General features: G+C 37.7%; 1 protein-coding gene across 3 annotated transcripts in view; it reads left to right on the forward strand.

Moving 5' to 3' along the window:
• The window catches only part of LOC115412653 (melanophilin-like), a 64800-nt gene that overhangs the window by 14925 nt on the left and 29994 nt on the right, over positions 1-19881 (forward strand). For all 3 annotated transcript variants that reach the window (XM_030125269.1, XM_030125270.1, XM_030125271.1), the window contains exons 3-5: positions 5429-5650; positions 8328-8467; positions 16686-16727. In XM_030125269.1, coding sequence (XP_029981129.1) covers positions 5429-5650; positions 8328-8467; positions 16686-16727 — 404 coding nt within the window. The remainder of the gene's footprint in view (positions 1-5428; positions 5651-8327; positions 8468-16685; positions 16728-19881) is intronic.

Below are 19881 nucleotides of genomic sequence, written 5' to 3' on the forward strand. Positions count from 1 at the left end.
TAACTACACAAGCAGACATGTAACGTTTGGGTGCTCATTCACATCCATTAATTATTGTTTTTCTATTAGTCATTTATGCTCACTTCTGAATTGGAATCATGTGAATCACTAAATGTGGCAATTTACAAAATCAAAACAATTTCATTTTGCCTGAAATAATTAATTTACAGATACATACAGCACTTGGTATGGAAGAATTAAAGAGGTATACATCACTCTTACATTAGCTGTTGTTATTGCAGTGCTAGTGCCGATCTCAAGTACAGAACAATCTACAAAGAAGACACTGCAGTCATGGCTTAACATTAATCATTACCTGCTGCCAGCCTCTTTATGTGAGCACATTTACAGTCCATGCAGTCCCAGCCATTACTAAAAGTCCACTCTGTGTAAGCCAATGCACTTGCCTTTGATATTTAACCTTGCCAACTGTGTGTCGGTGTATAGAAGGGTTGGAAGTCGCCTACAGCATGCATCTTATTTGAAGAGGCATCTTGTATACCAGATCTGTGGGATTTGATGTTTCAGAGGAGGGCAGATTTAACAGATATTACTTTTAAATCGCTCCGCTAATGGCCAGCAGCTGTATCTCGAAAGGTTATGGGATACTGACAAAGTACCCCATTTATCCTAAAAATCTGTGTATAATTTAAAAAGCATGGCCTAAAAAAGCTTTAATAAACAATAAGCATCTCCTTATCCTTAGTGGGTGTTTTGCCAGACTCCACCCACATTGTGTGACATTTGGGACTAGTTATCTGAATTTTTCCTATTCACTACTGTCAGCATCCCACAGAGCTGATTGAGACCATTGCTTTTCCAACAATCTGCAGGAGTTATGAAAACAGTCTGACACAATGAAAAGAAGTCATTTACTGTGCATATGTGAGCGGCCAAGTCGCACAGAAAGAAGAAAAAATAATAGTTTGTGTTTTTGAGCTTTGCTTCAGTATTTTATTGAGGTAATTGCTGCATTTTTTGGATCGTACAAGTATAATTATTCAATGGTGACAGAGAATTCAAACTGTGATTTCTAGAAGAGAGTTCTTGTTCCAAAAATAGGAAAAAATCTTTATTGAGAAAGTAGTTTTTCTAACATTTCTCCTTAGAGTTTTCTCACGTGAACCATCTTCATTTGTATAATCAAAGGTTTTTAGTCAACTGCTCAACATGTGCCTATTTCTTTAAAGAAAAAGTGAGCTGTGTCACTCATTGCAACCCATCATTATGAGCACTCGAGGAGAAACTTGTCAGCCACCAACTGACCAAAGTTTTCCTGCCTTTAACAGAAATGTGATGGTCTGTTTTTCATATATAATACAAGGGTTTAGCAAAACCAGTATCCATTTAACTGCCATTTATCCCTGTGAAACAAACAAACAAACAAACAAACACCATTCACTTGTTTTAGATGTACAGCATCATGACAATGCTTTAGAAAGGAGATGGTGCATAGAAACCCACAAGATTAATATATACTGTAAAGATACCAAAAATATAAACTTATTCTAATGCAAGTATTTCATTAAAAGTGTCACAAAGTAGGTTTAGGGCAGAGGAGCGCATAAACATTTTTCACAAAAATTCAATTAGTTCGGTATGATTACAATTTAAAATATGCACATGCTTGTCTGCTTACATGACATATTGTGCTGGAGGTGTAGTTTGTTGACATTAGCTAACACATTTCTAGACTAACAGCTGGCTCAGTTGCCTACATCCATGATATCTCCCTGTTCAGCTACAGTAGCAACAGTGTACAACAGTGTACACGCTACAAATTAGGTTCATAAACGTCAACCAATGATCAGTTTCGAACTCAGACCCCTACACAAATTACAACAAGCAAATATTGCATACTCTGCCTGGCCAAAAAAAAAAGTCACACATGCAACATTTGACTGCACCACCTTTGGTTTTGATTACAGGAGACATTCACTGTGACATCTTATTTGCCACATTATGCTTACTTAGTGTCACAATAAGGTTAAAAATATTTTTTCCATCCATAGTTGCATTAATTTTTGATTATTGATGATGGAGAATCAGACTTCTGCATTAAGTCTTCATCACATCCCAAATTAGAGTCTGGACTTTATGGAGGCTAATCCATGTGTGAAAATGATGTCTTATTCTCCCTGAACCATTCTGTCACAAGCCTGATGATCCTGATCAGTCCTGGCATTGTCCAATCTTGATGACATGAAAGACATGAGAGGACACTTACTACATCAGTTAGAGTTAAATAACTTATTACAGCTGAAACATTATTCATCACTGCAGTACTTACCCATGGAAGGATCTGAACTATTTGTTTAGTTAAATCCAGGCAGTTAGTTTTTTTTTGTCCAGGCTGTTTATTTAACTCTAACTGATGCTGTAAGTAGCCTCTCATTTCTTAAACGTCAAAAAGATTGGACAATGCCAGAATTAATCAAGATCATCAGGCATGTGACAGAATGGTTCAGGGAGAATAAGACATCATTAGTCCCTTTTACACAGCACTTCTGTTGCAGGAATATTTCACCTTTATTCCAGAACAACGTCTCTGTAAACAAAATGGTGGATCATTTGGTTCCACCTCTGTCACAGCTCTGTAACGCCTCTGGAGGTAGTAACAGAGCCGTGATAAAGGTGGACTCATGATTCCAGAACGCTATATAAAAGGAACACCTCTTGTTCTGCAACCAAGGTGTGACGTTTTGATGACATATTGCATATGGGACCCCTGCGCGGGGGGGGTTAAAAATGAGGGTGGACCGTGTACAGTAAACAAACATATCAACGCGACCAGAAAGATGTCAAACTGAGGAGACACCGAGATCTGTGAGCTGTTGTCACTTTAGGCCAAGGGTTCTATCCATGCTAACATTTGTGGAATGGTTAGCTAAGACCTCTATGCTCGGGGTATTTCTGAAGCGCAAGTTATACATCACAATATACACTGTGCTGCGTCACCACCCCTTTGATTCCAGTCTGCAGGTCCGCTGTGTAAAAGTCCAGCCTGTCTCACCTGTTACTCCTTTGGCTTGGCTGTGGAAATCAGTCAGTGGTGGCAAATCTGGGATCTCTTTGTACAAGTGTCTACTTTCACACATGGATTAGTCACTTTAAAGTCCAGACTCTAATTTGGGATGTGATTAAGATGATGCAGCAGTCCAATTCTCCATCATCACTAATCAAAAATTAATGCAACTATGGAAACAATGGAAAAAATATTATGAACCTTATTGTGACACTAAATAAGCATTATGTGGAAGAAAAAAATATGTCATAGTGAATGTCTCCTGTAATCAAAACCAAAGGTGGTGCAGTCAGATATTGCATGTGTGACTTTTTCTTTGGCCAGGCAGTGTATTTAACCCACTAATCAGGTTGGAGATCCATGGCATGACACTGAAATACCTTAGTTCACAGGTGTCAAACATGCAGCCCGGGGTCCAAATCTGTCTGGCCTGCCAAAGGGTCCAATCCAGCCCTTGGGATGAATTTGTGAAATGCAAAAGTTACACTGAAATTACACTGAAGATATTAAAAATCAAGGATATTAAAATAATTTTAGGTCAATTCAATCTAAAGTGGGTCAGAACCAGTAAACTACTATCATAATAACCTATAAATAATGAAAACTGCAAATTTTTCTCTTTGTTTCAGTTTTCAAAAAGTTCAAATTGCACAAAAATGTTTACATTTACAGACTAGCCTTTTACAAAAAATGTGAATAACCTGAAATGTCTTAACAGTACTCAAATGTTACTAATATTCTGCATGTCATTAAATGTTTTGTGTATTTGTAGATCCATTGTGATCTGTAAGTTATAATGCACATGTACAAATTATAAACTAAGGCGAAATATTGATAAAATTGCGCTTATTTTTTAAAAAGAATTTTCAGGTTCATATTTGTTCATGTTATGTTCAAGTACTGTTCATAGCTGTAAACATTTTCATTACAGAATTTGACTTTTTTTCACTCAAAAACATAGAGCAAACTTTGGAGTTGACATTATTCATAAGTTGTTATCCTATTATTTATATTATTTTAATGGTCCGGCCCACTTTACATCATATTAGGCTGAATGCGGCCCCTGAGCTAACATGAGTTTGACACCCCTGCCTTAGTTGCACAGGTTACCTTCTCTTGTGCTGGTGACAGCTGTAGCAAAACATGTTGTTCACTTACTTCCATTCACTTAAGGTCACTGACTTACAAGGTATTCATGGTGACAGTGGTTTGGACCAAGGGGCAAGGATATCAGATCCAAAATGAAGTCAGTACTGTGTAACTTGAAGACGTAATAATATGTTTCACAGGTTTCACTAACAGGGCAGTAAAATTACTTTGTTACACAAGGTTTTTTTGTTTTGTTTTGTTTCTTTGTTTTTGTTTTTTATAATTTTCCAACCACCACCACGCCTACAACTCCATCCCTTTCATCCAAATATGGTCACTTATGGCTCTAAAAATCAAACACGGCAATTGCCAAAGCACTAAATACTGCCTTCAAAACACCAGATCAGACACCAATACATTCCTCTGCTCACTGATTATACACAGTCTGTGGTTTGAACAGTTGACAGTCTCTCTGTAAATGAGAGAAGCTGCTGCTGAATTTATTTCAGTGAAAAAATTGGTTCCATGTCATATTTTTTTTTAGAGAAATGAGAAACATGTGCAGCTCATTTCTTTTGAAATAATAACATTGAAATATCCTCTTCTTTAAATGGACATTACTCACTCCCTTCTGATATGGGGAACATCCTTATTGATTCCAAAAAGACAAATGTAAAGTGTAATGCAAAATGTGTGCAATATAAAATGTAGTAGAAAACCTTAACATCAGTTTACTTGTCAAAAAACACTGATTACATACTTTTTAGCTTGTCATCACAACCAAAATAAGCATGAAATTGATATTTTCAGAGGGTAAAAGAAAAGAGGACCCCAAAATGGGCAGTCGCTGAATTTGTTAATTTTCAGTCTACAGCAATGGAATGACAAATATAGTAAATGATACCAACAAGTCACAATGCCAAGTGAGTAGTTGGCTTCTACGTTGCCATTATATGTTTCCTGGAGAAGCATAGCACCATTTTCTGCCTTTACAGATTTTCCATGTAACACGGCTGACATAATATTTACACTGCTTTGCCAAAATGCAACCATGTGCTGCTGTGTGTGTGCTGACAACCATCTCTTCACTCATACTTGTAAGCCAGCATTTTGACTCATAAAATCTGTGTATAATGCAGAAGGTTACGGTTTGTTTTTTTAGCTGTAAAAACAGAAACTGAGTAATAAATTAGAAATTTAGTTTTGTTTTTGATGTGATCAGAATTGAAATCAAGACCATGATTCAAGCAATCACTACAAAGAAAACACTTGTTTAACCTGGCTTTACTCTTCCATGTTCCATGTCTTTTTTAGGGACCTAAAGACCAAGATTGAGAAGGAAGACACAAAGCGAGAGTTGCTGGGCAACCAGACCAGCCTGACTGAGACCTATTGTATCCGATGTCTTCAGCCCTTCAAGTTCCTGGTCAACAACAGGCGTCAATGTCTGGACTGCAATCTGTACATCTGCAAGTCCTGCAGTCGCTACAATAAGAAGGAGCACGGCTGGGTGTGTGACCCCTGTCGCATGGCCAGGTAGAAAAAAGTACCATTAACAACCTCAGTCTTGAAACACATTCAGTCATTGTTTCAGTGGGTAACAGCACCGGCCATCAGGCATTTGCAACTTCCACTGTCTGAATTGGTTGCTTTGCCAATGTGGAGGTAACTAGTGGTGGCCTGAACATGTAAATCCTTTCAGTGTGACCACTATTCTTCTCAATTATACTCAAATTATATATACTAGATTATTCTAGAATCATATTCATGTCATGCTTAATGTTATGTTTGCTGTCTCAGCAAACATATGCATACATTCACATTTGAACTTGTGCTGTTGTACTTTTTATTATGCTGTTCTTGTACTGGTGTTTTATTTGGTTTTTTTTTCTGTAATCAGTTTGGACCAAAAGCCAACAACCAGGGCTACAACTTGAAACCAGTGCAGAAGTATCATAAGGTGTAAAACCACTGACAGAAGATCCTGGCTCCCACTGACTTCCTCTTAAAAAATGGCAACTTCTCTGTAAAAATACTAATTGATAAATTTTTCTGTAGGACTCATTCTGGTCTCGTTTAATAAATGCACTGGAAATCCTAAGTTATCGCTCTGTTAAAAAAAAAATTAGGGCTAAGAGATATGACTGATAGCAACTCAGTTTCTGAGATGGACTGTTGGAGCATCTGCATATTGCATAGGTTTTTGGTTTTTGGTTTGTTTTTGCAGACAGACAGCTCAACAGTAGTTAGGGTTAAGAATTTACACTAACAGGACCATCAAATGTATTCTTATGCATTTCACATTTGCATAACAGCCAGATACGGTCACATTTGTAATAGACTGAGTACAGAGGCAGAACCCAAAAGCAAGACCACAAATACCGAATAAGATTTAGTGTTTTTATTAAACACTTTTACAGAAGAAAAAAACTCTACACAGAGAATATTTGTCTTCTGAGAGGCCTCCGGTTCCGGGGGTAAACGTCTGGGCTGCGGGTGGGATAGACAGACGGCCGACTCGGCCGAGTCGGGAAAACCCCCACGGAATCCCCACTAGGGACAGACAGAGGGTGGTCAATAGACAAGCCAGGTCATACACGGGAAAACAATCAATCGAGCAACGGTACATAGGGGACGAGCAAACTCACGGTAGTAATCCAGGCGGAGGTCGAAGCACAGGTTAACGTTGGAGGCTGAGGTAATAAAGGGAGCAGGCAGAGACGAAGTCGGGTACGAACCAGGTCGGGAACAGGCAGGCAGGAAGAGGTCAGGCTGAATCGAAGGTCGAGGGACGAAAACAGGTCAAACACGGCAGACGAACAAACAGGATCCAAGAAACGCTGGTAAGTGAATACAACGAGTTGCAGAGCACAAACTGGCAAAGGAACAGGGGAAGACACAGGGTTTAAATACACAAGAGGGCGGGAAGACAATGAGACACAGGTGGAGATAATCAGGGAGGAGCAAGGTAATCAGGTGAAAGGTGAACACAAAAGGAAGTAAAGACAACAGACAAGACACATGAGGGAAACTTAACAAAATAAAACAGGAAATGACAAACAAAACAGAAAAGACAGACAAAGTCCAGAAGCCGACATGACAACATTCTGAAAAGCCAAGATAGTTATAGTCAAAATGCAAAGTCAAGGCTTTGAAATGATACTTTACAAACCAAAACCAATTCCAACAACTTACTGGAGAGCTCAATAGTTAGTCAGACTACATAGTGTACAGCTTAGCTGTAATCTCTTGGGTCATTGTGCTCCAAGTTCTTTTGCTTATTATGCATTTCATAATGACATCCTGATGTGGACCTGCATATTCTTTGATGGGTTTTATAACTCTGTTATAGTTTTTAATGGCATGAGAAAACTGTGATGGTCATATATAAATGTAAGTTACAGTTCCAGTAATTTCCAATAACTTTACAGTGAATCATTATTTGATGCTCAGGTGCTGTTGTTTTTTTCATGGAAGGTTTCAGTGAAGAAAGTAAATGATCTACACATTATCTGTACCAGTTCCAGCTGCCATACACCTTTTACAACTAATAGGAAATTAGTAGCCTTATGGCACTGTATGTTAGTTATTTGTTTGAAACAGTCTCATCATGCTCAGTCTGGAGAAAAATAGGTATGGAAAGTAAAGAATTCAAGCCTTGACTAAGTACATTCCAGATGCCAGTGCACATAAATATGTTTGCCTTTCATCCATTTAGATGATGACTGGAGCAGTTAACAGTTCAGTGTCTTGCCCAAGTACATTCTGATAGCGATAGCATTTCATGGACATTTACTGTACATGCAAGTAACACTTTAACATCATCGTAGATACAGCTCCGATCAACTGTTTCGTTCAAGCTCTGCTAGTTGGAGAAGTCAAATCTAATACAGTGCACAGCTTGTCCTGGCCCCATTATACTTTTGTTTGCTCAGATAAGGCAGAGCACTGAAAAGGCCTTTCATTGACCTTAGCCAGCATCTGGAAAATATCATGCTATGCTTCTAATGCTTACAAACGTTTCACATTTACTTTATTATACACAGTTTTGTGTTAATTATTGTAGTTCATGTGGTTTTTGTTCTTGTTAGGGTGGCATTTGACTCTATTTGATCGTTGTCTTTAAAAGATACTTTCAGTAATTATTGGTAACTGGTTCATGTTTGAATTGTTGAAGAACAGTACTTGATGACATCCTAATGTCTTCTAATAGAGTCCTCAAGATTGGAACTTTGGAATGGTACCATGAAAACGTACGTGCCCGCTTCAAGCGTTTCGGCAGTGCCAAGGTTATGAGATCACTCTTCAAGAGGCTGAGTGGAGAAGACACTTCCTCTCAGAATGAGCTTGGAGGTGAGGAACCAGTTTTTACTGATGAGTTGTCTGCTTTTGTGTGTGTGTGTGTGTGTGGGGGGGGGGGGGGGGGGGGGGGCGGTACCCACTAATCCCCCTTCTCCTCAGCTGGCATCAGCTTGACTCTCCTTGACACAGCACATTTGGTATTTCCACTGTGTGAGAGCAGGGACCACTGGGGACTGTCAGATATTAGGCGAGTTTCCAACACAGGAACCTCTGGGTAGTTTTATGGGGGTGAGGCCGTCGGTGTGTGTTTCTGCTGCAGGAACCACCACCGTGACAGCAGTGTTTCTCAAACTGTGGGGCAGGTACCCTAGGGGAGGCACAAAGGCTTGCCAAGGGGGACATGGGATCACCCCTCGGTGTTTTTTTTTCTTCAGGTTAGAACATGTAGCAGGTGGAACTAATGTTTTGGCGTTGGAGCACCCTGGACTAATTTTAGGGACGTACAACAAACAAATCTTCTGCCAAGGTGATCTGTCACAAGACTAGACAAAGAGTTAAGGGTTGGAGAATGGACAAGAATTGGACTGGAAAAGAAAAATGTGCAATGTTTCTGTTTTTGCACAGTTTGTACAATTTGCACTTTAATGTTCTGAGATTATGGAATGGAAACAGGCTCATTACAGCCACTGATATTGTTAAAATGTTCATCTTTGTAACCAAAATTTGTTTGTTGTTCTAAATAAAGTAACTGTATTGTTTTAACTGTAAAATAACTGCACATTTCCTATTTTTATTTGGAAGAATATTGTCTCAGGGAGCAGTCTTGTTGAGTTTATTTGTATTATTCAAGCAAAAATCTAAGTTATTTTTAATTTGAACAAAAACTTATTCAAGGAAAAGCTAAAAGTATTGTTATGATACTGATGTTTCTTTCAATAAATGTTACAACTTCACCGCTGTTATAATGTTGTTGGGGTTGAGGGGTGCCTGGTGATTTTTCGTTCTCCAAAGGGGGGCCCCACAGAAAAAGATTGAGAACCACTGAAATACAGGAACCTTTACAGGGTCTAACTAAGCCCCTGCTTCGGGATAGGTACTCGAAACATCCATGAAAACTCTTGGGCGGAGCTTAAATCAATCTCTCAATGATCGCAATTAATTACATCAGTGGTGGGTCTGATTCTGCTGTGGAGATTCTGCCCCCCCACACTTGTACTCTGAAGTTCCCATGGTGGAAAGGCATCTATTGTTTGTTTTCTCACTTTTTCCACAGTTCTAAGCAGGCCAAAGCTATACTTGGATGACTGGATAGGTCCAGAATTGTCGTTACACCAGTACATATTTGGAGTCATGGTGTGACGCTGAACACTGAGCTAAGCTAGCACTAAGTCTGCAAAAATTTGGAGCAAATTTTTTATTCTATTTTGATGACTCAATCATAGATTTGATTTGTAAACAATTATACTCTCATCTGAAAACTATTAATACAACATTGCATTTTGGAAAGTATTACTGTTGTCAGAGTTATCCTCATCGATTCCCATGCAATTCATAGCTACAGTTGCCCTATACATGACATCATAATAGTTTCCATGTGTGGAATACTATACACACCTGATCAAAATCTTAAGACCAGTTACAAATTGCAAGAATTCACATTTTGCACTGAAGCTTCTAAGTAGAGTTTCAAAATGCAACAAGAAGAAATGGGAGTGACACAAAAAATAAAAAAAGCATAAAATAAAGTAAGCAATTTATTGAAAACAACATTCAACTGAAATCGGCTGTTCATCACCTGATCAAAAGGTTAAGACCAGTGCTTTTAAAAGCCAAAATCTTCACATCCTCTGTAATCCTCAGGATCTTTTAAGAAATTCAAAATGACTGTCTTACTGCGTCCAACCTCAGCAGCAATGGCACGTTGCCAGAGGCCTTGCTTTTGCAGCTCAACAATCCGACCACGTTTAAAGAGAGAAAGCTTTTTTACCTTTACCATCGGGAGATCATGACAGTGTGAATACCTGACAGAAAATGACATTGAATCCATATTTTTGCACAGATTTTGGCTTTTAAAGGCTGCAGTCTTAAACTTTTGATCAGCTGATAAACAGCCTATTTCAGTTGAATTGTTGTTTTTAATAAATTGCTTACTCAAAGTTTTTTTTTTTTTTTTTTTTTTTGTCTGACTCCGATTTTTTCTTTTTGCATTTTGAAACTCTACTTAGAACCTTCTTAAGATCCGACAGTGCAAAATGTACATTCATGCAATTTTTCAACTGGTCTTAAAATCTTCATCAGGAGTGAACCTGCAGTAGAAATGCAGTCAAGCTGAGCCAAGTCAATCTGATCCCGGCAGTGGAAAAGTTTTATTAATTAATTTAGGACTCATGGAACGTTTCTGGTGAGAACCAGCCAGTGTCTCAGCTAGTTTTGAGACAAATCATTATAATCAAGGCTGTGTCATCACTGGAGGGAATTGCACAGCAGATAATGTCTGGTAACACATTACCCCGTCCAGCTCCACTTTAGTTTATGATTTGGTCTTGCATTCAAGTAAAACCAGCCTTAGCTAGAATTTTGGCTTTTTAGTTTGGCATGCAACTTACTCTTTTCCTGTTTTTTCTTACTTGAAACTCAGTGGATAACCAAATAACCTCCATGTACATTTATTGGTTTCACTGGCACTTTATTCTGTTAGTTTCTCAGACTGCCTTCTGCATCCTCATAGAATATGACATGCTCACTGATCTTGTCACAGTTAACATTTGGTTCCAGCTGAGAACTCATTTTCTGGCTTTTGAACCAATTTGTTTTTGGATTTGATAACTTCAAATGGTTCAAAATTTAATGCAGAAACAGGAACTGCAGGGCTAATAAAGGTTTTTAAAGGGTTTAGTGGATGTGAAAACAAAATAAACCTTAACTTAAATACTGATGGCCCTTTCAGAGGTTAAACCCATAGTTGGACAAAGTAGAGTGTTGACGGCAGTAGTTATTCCAAAGAGGAATGTCTGTATGAATGTGAACAGTTCACATTTAAGGTTACAAACATGCTAGGTCTGTAGGTCAAGGTTTCGTTGCAGAAGGCAACCTTTACAAATTTCCATCTGTTCCACTGCTTTTTTTTTTCTTTTACAAGCCCCTGGGAGGTGCTGCAGGTCAGGACGTTAGATTGTCAGAGTCTCTGAGCATTGCTGGAAGTCAGCTTGAGCTTACCATGAAAAATCCTTAATAAATGAAAGGCTTGAGCAAGATTCAACAGCTGCATAGCATACTGTGCTAGCATGGAAAGTATGCATCAGCCTTTGAATCAGAGTTTAACATCCTAAAGTGGGTTAAATGTCACCACAACAAGGTCATTATGTGTAATTTGTGAAGCTCAAATTGTACATGTAATGTTTTAACAAACGTATTTTAACACTCAATCGTAAATACACAACACACTCCCCATATTATTCTGATGAAACATCAAAATTGAGAATGTTCCAGTTTACTCAAGGAGTGATTATCTTTACCACCAGAACACAGGTATGCATATGCACCATATTCAAGCACCTTACTAACCCTCAAAGACCTGGGACTATTTTTGTTGCCACCTCTAAATGAATATTTCTGAACTTTTACCCTTTCAAGTGATTTATCACAATATATTATAATATTATCTTCTGTATTTTGCATTTTTCAGTAAAAAAATCTGATAATTTTCTATATTTCTTTTACTAATTATGGGGATTGTCATAAAATCCCAGAATTAATTCAAAGGCTGTTGCATCAAAACAGGAAAAACTGAAGACAAAGTGGCTTTTTGACTAACTGAACATAAAACAAGCATCTACAAGCACTGCCATTTGTTGAACTCCATGGGTTTTACTGGTCAATCGATGTTGCTGAAGATGACGGTGATTCCACGTTCACTACAGAGCCACTAAATGTGTCCAAAAAAAGAACACATTTGATTCAGCTGAAAAGCTGAAACAGCATTTTACCTGAATTATTTACATTTATTGAGCAGATTAGTGATTTGGAAGATTGTAAATATTTTTTGTAGATGCTTTTATTCACCAGCAGCTATTTAGGTCTTTGAGGGTTAACATAGGTGTTAGTGGTCTATAGTCATTGTTGGGCTTCACCTGTGGACACAGCTGATCACTGTATTTGCCAGATCCTTTTCTATTATGCTTATTCACATTCACCATTTATTGATACACCGTACTTTACACCTCTACCTAGCATAAAAACTTTTTTAATATGTCAAATCTTAAAAAAAAAAAAAAAATGTGTTGGGGTGGGGGCTGTTACTGCCTAGTAGTAGTAACATAAAACAAGGAATAAGGCATTAATGGGTAACATCACCCACAGCCACACAAAAATACAAATGAACCTTGTCAGTCTCCATTTCTTACATCCATTCTGGGCTTTTTTGTTAGGTGGACAGTAAATCCAATCCACACTCAGTTAATGCACCTTAATGCTAGGTGCCTCCTACTATAAAGTAGAACAGGAAGAGGTCACTGTAGAAACCTGGTGGTGAATGTAAACCCACTCCCTTTGTAGATACTGTATAAAGGTAACAAAAACACTTTTTTCTTTCTTTTTTTTTTTTGTCACAAGTGTACACAAATGAAAACATCATTATGAATATTACATTCCATTTATTCAAATACATCCTCCTAAATTATATACACTGTACTTAATAATAGCTTTATATTGACATGAATACAGAAAATGCACATGAATGCAAATAAACATCTACTTAATAATGAATATATGTACAGTATCTTTATATAAAGTTTCAAGAAGAGATTTTAGAGTGGGATGTTCCACAGCACTGACTAGAATTCAAATAAGAGAATACAGTTTTTTTTTTAGAAGAATGGTTTCTCCAGAAGTGTTGTACAAACCTGGACCTTCTGCATTAAACTGATTCTGCTCTGGAAGACTGTGGTGGTCTAACACCTCAGTAACACCGTGTATACTAGGGTTTGGGTTCAATTTGTCACCCATCTGTCGATGAGACGCTTCATTCTTATGACTCAGAGTCACAAGAATAGATTCCTTTCTCTTTTTCAGAAACTAAGACGTCACCTGCCAAATCCGTCAGAAAGATCTAATCTTTTCCGTCGCCTGTGTTTTTCAGATCCAACTCCTGACAGCTGTGCAGTCACGGCCCAGTGTGTCTCAGGCCTGGATCTACATGGTCCATGTCTTCCAAAATCAGTTTTTGTCCTAATAAATGCACTTTTAGAAGACACAGCCTTGTGGGATTGCTAAACCAATTTGCATGGTTCTATTACAAGTGGATCTCATTTGATTCAGAGAGTAGATAAGCAAAGTCTGTGTTTTATTTTAAATGAATGATATTCCTCCACATATAAGATGTTAAAGCTCCTGATTAATAAGCTTCCACACAGTAATTTCTGAGCTTGTTGAAAGAAAAACCTTTATTACGCAGCCATACATATCATTGTTCTCATTATCTTTGGAGATTTTGCTCTTCTGGTGGATTTTAGCTTCCTTTTTGTGAATGGATCCCATGCTGTGTACTGACAGTTCTGAATTATTAGATTATTATTAGTACAGCCTCTATAAGAATGAGAAGGAGGCAGAATAAAGTTGTGACATGAAAGGTCAAAGTTGAGATGGAGTTTCGAGGATATAATAGTTTTACCCCGAACACCGCCACTGGATATCTGTCATGTGAATACAATAACTAGGACAGATTTGGTTGGATTTCTTCTCCCTTGATGTCCCACATAGGGGACTCCTAGTGGAAGAACCCTATTGATTTCAGCTTCTCTATCAGTATTATAAGTCATCCAAATAGGGGCGCTTAGTTGAAAATCAGTTTTTTTGGACATAAATCAAGCAGTAATAGGCCGATTGAGATAAAATTTGGTTCATATTGATCGTCTTACAATTGTTTTTTTCTGCCTACCATCCAGAGTTCATATGGTGTCATTTTCATTCACTAGGTGGGGCTTTGTGGGAAAAATTGGTTCTCTGACCATTATTCTACCACTATCAGGTTGATGTAGCTCAAACTGAGTTCTAACAATTCTCTTTCTTCATGCCACTACCTTGAGTTTACATGATGTCATATTTTGACTCCAGGTGGTGTGTTTTTTCCAAATGGTTGGGGGAGCAGAGGATTTGGGGGATTTCGGGGATACACCCTTGCTGTCAACCCCCGACAGCGTAAGCCTTGTTCTCACAGGACTTAGGGCAGGACTTATTTTCTGGAATATAATACTGTACAGCAGAACATAACAATAAGCATGTCCATCCATCTCTTCATCTGTCAGTCTGCTACCATTTTGTTTCTGCAGCATTAAAAAGAAAAATCTGTATGTTTCTAAAAAAACTTTGTAGTTTGTACAGTTTACCAGTTCAGCATGCTGAGAACCCCTTTTTTGGTTGGACTGTTTGGTCCACCTTGGTCTGGATGGAAAAGTTTATGAGTCTGAACCAAACAGTTAAGGTGTTCAGGAAGGTGAAACTATGGAAGGGAATTTGTTGTTGAATTTTTACCTTGACAATTAAAAATATGATAGATTTGAATCACAGTCACAGATAAAACCCCTGCTGAAATTATTACAGATTTCCAGAGGTCACTCTGTGTAGATGTCTCGTGCAAACAGACAGCCTGTAGTACTTTATTATTACCAGAAATACTGATGTGATGAAAAGACATGTTTATGTGTGCTGCTAATGTTTAAAGTCTGATGCAATGACATTATGAGACTTAATGGAAACCTGTCTTCTGCTGTTTCCACTATTTGAAGTTCTGCACGTCCATATCACATGTGTTCCTGTAGCATATCTTGCCTATCAGTTCACCTCGAGGTTGACAAATAAGCTCATAACAACAGGAGATCAATGAATTATGACGAGACATTCAAGACTCCTGGTGCTGTTTACGCTGAGTCACCCTTGAGGATTCTGGGATGGGATACAGAGTGAGTTGGCTGGCTTAGCCCAGGGGGCCGTGTGATCATCCAGTCACATGTCTCCCATTCTGTGCCTGGAATTGTACGATCCAATGCTGCAGGACTCCACAGACCAGAGGCAGACAGAGCAGAGAGAAAGAGCCAGAAAGAGGGAAGGAGAACAAAACGTTTGTTTGTCATGTCATGTATGTGGAATCTAACTCACAGAGTGCACGCAGACAAACTGTGTCCTCACAAAATGCAGTCATAAATATGCATGTAAACAGATGCATTGGGTTAGAAATCAGCAGTCATGTACACATGCATGTGACCACCTGGATTAAATTCAACATGCATGACTGCATGCGCACACTCTTAAACTGTCTTTTTAGTGTATGTAGTGTACTGTGGTCCGCCGGGCCCCCAAAGCTCACAGGGTGTCATCCTGTTTGTACAGTATCTTTGTGCACAGCATGAGATCTAAGACTGGAGCTTCCAACAGGGTCACTGTGCACGTAAAGCAAGTACAAAACAGTTTAAAGCAATTAACAGCTAATCCTGACTCTCACCCCGTAGATTTGTGCTGCTTCTGCTGCTGCTCTTTCTAAACAGCATTTCTTGCGAAACATTAGAATAGAATAGAATAGAATAGAATAGAATAGAATAGAATAGAATAGAATAGAATAGAATAGAATAGAATAGGCTTTATTGTTATTACACCAGTTGTGCAACGAAATTGGAGGTGTTCTCTGCCAGCAACAGTGCAATTACATCTAAGTAACAGCACAAAACATTCAGACATATATTTAAAAAAACATATACAATATAAAATAGTGTGAAAACATAATATGTGTAAATTTGAGATATACTGTATGAAAGGGTAAAATTTTAATAATATAAAAGTAGTATAAAATGTGCAAATGCAACAGTAGAAACAATGTAAACATACATGTACCAGTGTAAACAGTATAAACAGTGCAAATGTAACAGGGTAAACAATGTAAACATACAGGTGCCAGACATGAGGCACACATTCTGTAAGTGGTTATTGCACATTACAGTGAGGTATTGTGTGTGTTTACAGTCCCCAGGGGAAGAAGCTGTTCATAAGTCCGGTTGTGTGGGATTTGATTAGCCTAAAATGCTGGCCAAAGGGCAGCAGGTCGAACAGGTGATGGACAGGATGGGAGGGATCTCCTGTGATGGCCTTGGTTTACCTGAACTTTCTCCTTTTGCTCAGTCTGTCCTTACAGTTAATCAGAGACAAAGGTTTGATTTTGCATTTTTCTTGCATGTATTCAACACCACTTCATGAAGCATGTTTTCTGTCTTCTGTTTCCTAGAGCCCAGTGAATATGACACGCAGAGCATACCTGAAGTCCAAAGTAAGTACCTAGATCTAAGCGATCTGTCAGCAGACATCACATATCACTAATAGATAAGAATTGAGATTTTATCAAAAAAGGATTAGCATATTGTACTGTACAGATTTGTGGTACTTGCACTTTACTTGAATATTCTCATTTTATGCTGCTTTATATTACCAATATCTCCAATATCACATTTGTAAACTTTTACTCCATTAGATCACAGTTTTTCATCCTGTTCCTGTCTAGTAAAAACCATGTATCTCATGGTAATGTTGATTGTTTTTGGTAAACTGAACGATGGTGTGATCTATTATGGGAATCTTGTATAGGAATTTTTTTATAATTTTGAGATTCAAACTATAAAATAATGTAGGAGAAAAAACAGCTCATTCTAAAGTAACAAATACAATGATTCTCACTCCCAGGTGATTACACAGTTATAAAAATACAATAAAGAGTGTGGGTGCTTCTATGAAACTGGGTACATTTTGGTACCTGGCACTTTGCCAGCTTTTTAGACCCAATGATAAAAAGAGAATGTAGACATATTTCCCCCCAGGATGTACCTAATGATGACCTCAGATAAATGCAAAAAAATTATACTCTTGCTCTGAGCCATCCAAAAATTAATGAATTTCTAATGAAATATTGGGGCCAAAAACAGGACCAAAATTGGGACATGAAAAACTACCTAGGTGTCAGTGCATTTGATCTGGAAAACATGGCTGTAAATGATCTTATATAGTGCTATAAATAAAGACACTGAGTTAAATTTGAAGATCCTAGTTGTTTTTCTAATCCAGACATGTAGGTTTTTCATGAATCTCAGTCTCATTCCAGGTTTCGCGTGTAACCCATCGTGTCCACTTGTGTTACATACAGAACCTGCCCAGTTAAACGCATATAAATCGTGAGTGATTTTGCAACAGCAGCCATTTTTGTGAAACACTCTACCTTGCATAATTAGTTTGAGTCTCAAAAGACTCCTGTGAGGGAATAAAAAGATATTTTTTAAAAAAATAGTAGCACATCCTTTTTTCCGTGTTACACGCAGATATTTGTATAAAAATAATAGTAAAAAATGTGTTTTATCTGAAAAATGGTTTCTTTTTTATCTCAGTAAATATTTTTAAAATAAACCCAAAGTGCTTCCAAACTTGCTTCATAACATTCGTTTACATCTGGTTTGAATTTTTAGCCCCCATGTCCTGTTTTTAGGGACCAGTTTCATAGAAGCACCCATATTCTACTGAGTGTCTACAGTTAGATGCTTTTGAACCTTACACACTACACCTCAATCTAAATACATCCTCCATATCTGAAAAAAGGACATTGAGCACATGAACATTTCCCTTTATTGAAGTTATAATTTTTTTCACACTAAAATGTGAAAAATATAAATATTTCATAAGTATTTCTGCACCCATCCATAACATATATTGTGGCAGCTCAGTCTATGCTGTGTATAAGAAGTAATTTTGACTTTGTGGGATGGACGGCCGTGGACTCATGACTCATTTTTCAATCATTGTTTCCTTTGGGACCTCCCTGTATGTTAATCCAGCCATGTGTGTGGTCTTACTCTCTTTGACTTTCACACTGCTTAATTTACTCATACTTCCCTCTTATATTCGGCATCCTAAGTTTGAGAACAAATCATTTGATATTTTATTTTGGTATTAAATAATGTAATTGATGAACATTAAATCACCGGAATGATACATCAAAACTTTCTAGGCTTGGGTTTCTAATGCAGTAGTTATAGTGGTTTGGAAAGTGACCAAAAGGTTCTGGTTAGGCTGGCACCATCAGCGCTCGCCGCTGGACTTTTCATTTCCAGTCTCCCATCAGTAGAATTACAGCCAGGGACATTTTAATAAAAACAAGTACTTGCTTAAAAAGTCCCATTAAGTACTTTTATTGGAATCATTGTAAAGCACTTGTTAGTGTAATGTGTCTACATCTGCAAATTCTTTCTTCAGACTGGTGCTGTGACTGACATTTAACTGATGCTGGAAATGCCTTTTAAAGAAACACTTTTGCATTGTTGTTCATGTGCTTTACACATACTCTTTTGATCTGGAAAGCTGAAGCCTGTAATGTTTGCTCTGCATTTTACGTCGTGCTCAGATTCTCTCCTTCTGCCTATTCAAGAGGAAACTGTAACATAGAAATGCAAGTCACCCATAAACACTCTAATTACGAGTATTTGAACACACACTGCATTCCTGCTCGTGTGCTATGTTTGTAATTCCACATTCAAGATGTAATTTCTTCAAGATGTACAGTGGTCATTGCCATTCATTTATATTTTATTGTATAGAAATGTTTAGCTCATGAAACCCAAAACGCACAACATTTACAGATTTTAGGATTTTCTTGATATAATAGTAAAAGTATTGGAAATTATTTTTCACCAAAACTGGAAATACTGTGATTTAATGTATATTTTCTGCTGTTGGGTTTGAATAGGCCCTTGTTCTGTTTAACCCATAAGGACCCAGTGTTACTTTTGTGTCAGTTCCCAAATGAATTTTTCTGTATTTAACTTTCCTTAAGTGATTTATCACCATTTACTGCATTATTATCTTCTGTATTCTGTGTTTTTTTTTCAGTCAGGTATTTTTTTTTTTTTACATTTAATTTGCTAATCTTGTAGATGTTCATAAAAGCTCAGAGTAAAGTTGAGTGTGTTTATTTCAAAACACAGAAAACTGAAGAAAAAGTGACTTTTTCAGTAAAATATATCAATAACTGAACATAAACCCAGTGTCTCCATCTGCTGTCATTGATCCAACTCCATTGGTTTTACTGGTGAATCAATGTTGTAGAAGATGACAGTGTTTCCACGTTCACTATGGAGCCTCTGAATGTCCAGATGGGTCATATCGGATGACCATGAAAAGATGACAAACTGTATTTTACACCAGTTATTTACATGTATTGATAGGATTAGTGAATAAACAGGTATTAAACATTTTACATCAGTTGATGGTTTTGGTCACCGGTGGATGTGTGCGTCTTTATGAGATAAGATCTGGTGTGCAACAACTTCTGCAAAACAATTAAAAAAAAACCACAAAAAAAAAAATCCAATTAGCTATTAGTTATCTGTCTAGCTATCCCATCATGCCTTGCTGTTCCTCAGTGCACATTAAGCTGCAAACTC

This window comes from Sphaeramia orbicularis, chromosome 21 (genome assembly GCF_902148855.1).
Source record: "Sphaeramia orbicularis chromosome 21, fSphaOr1.1, whole genome shotgun sequence".
In the NCBI taxonomy this organism is placed as follows: Eukaryota; Metazoa; Chordata; class Actinopteri; order Kurtiformes; family Apogonidae; genus Sphaeramia; species Sphaeramia orbicularis.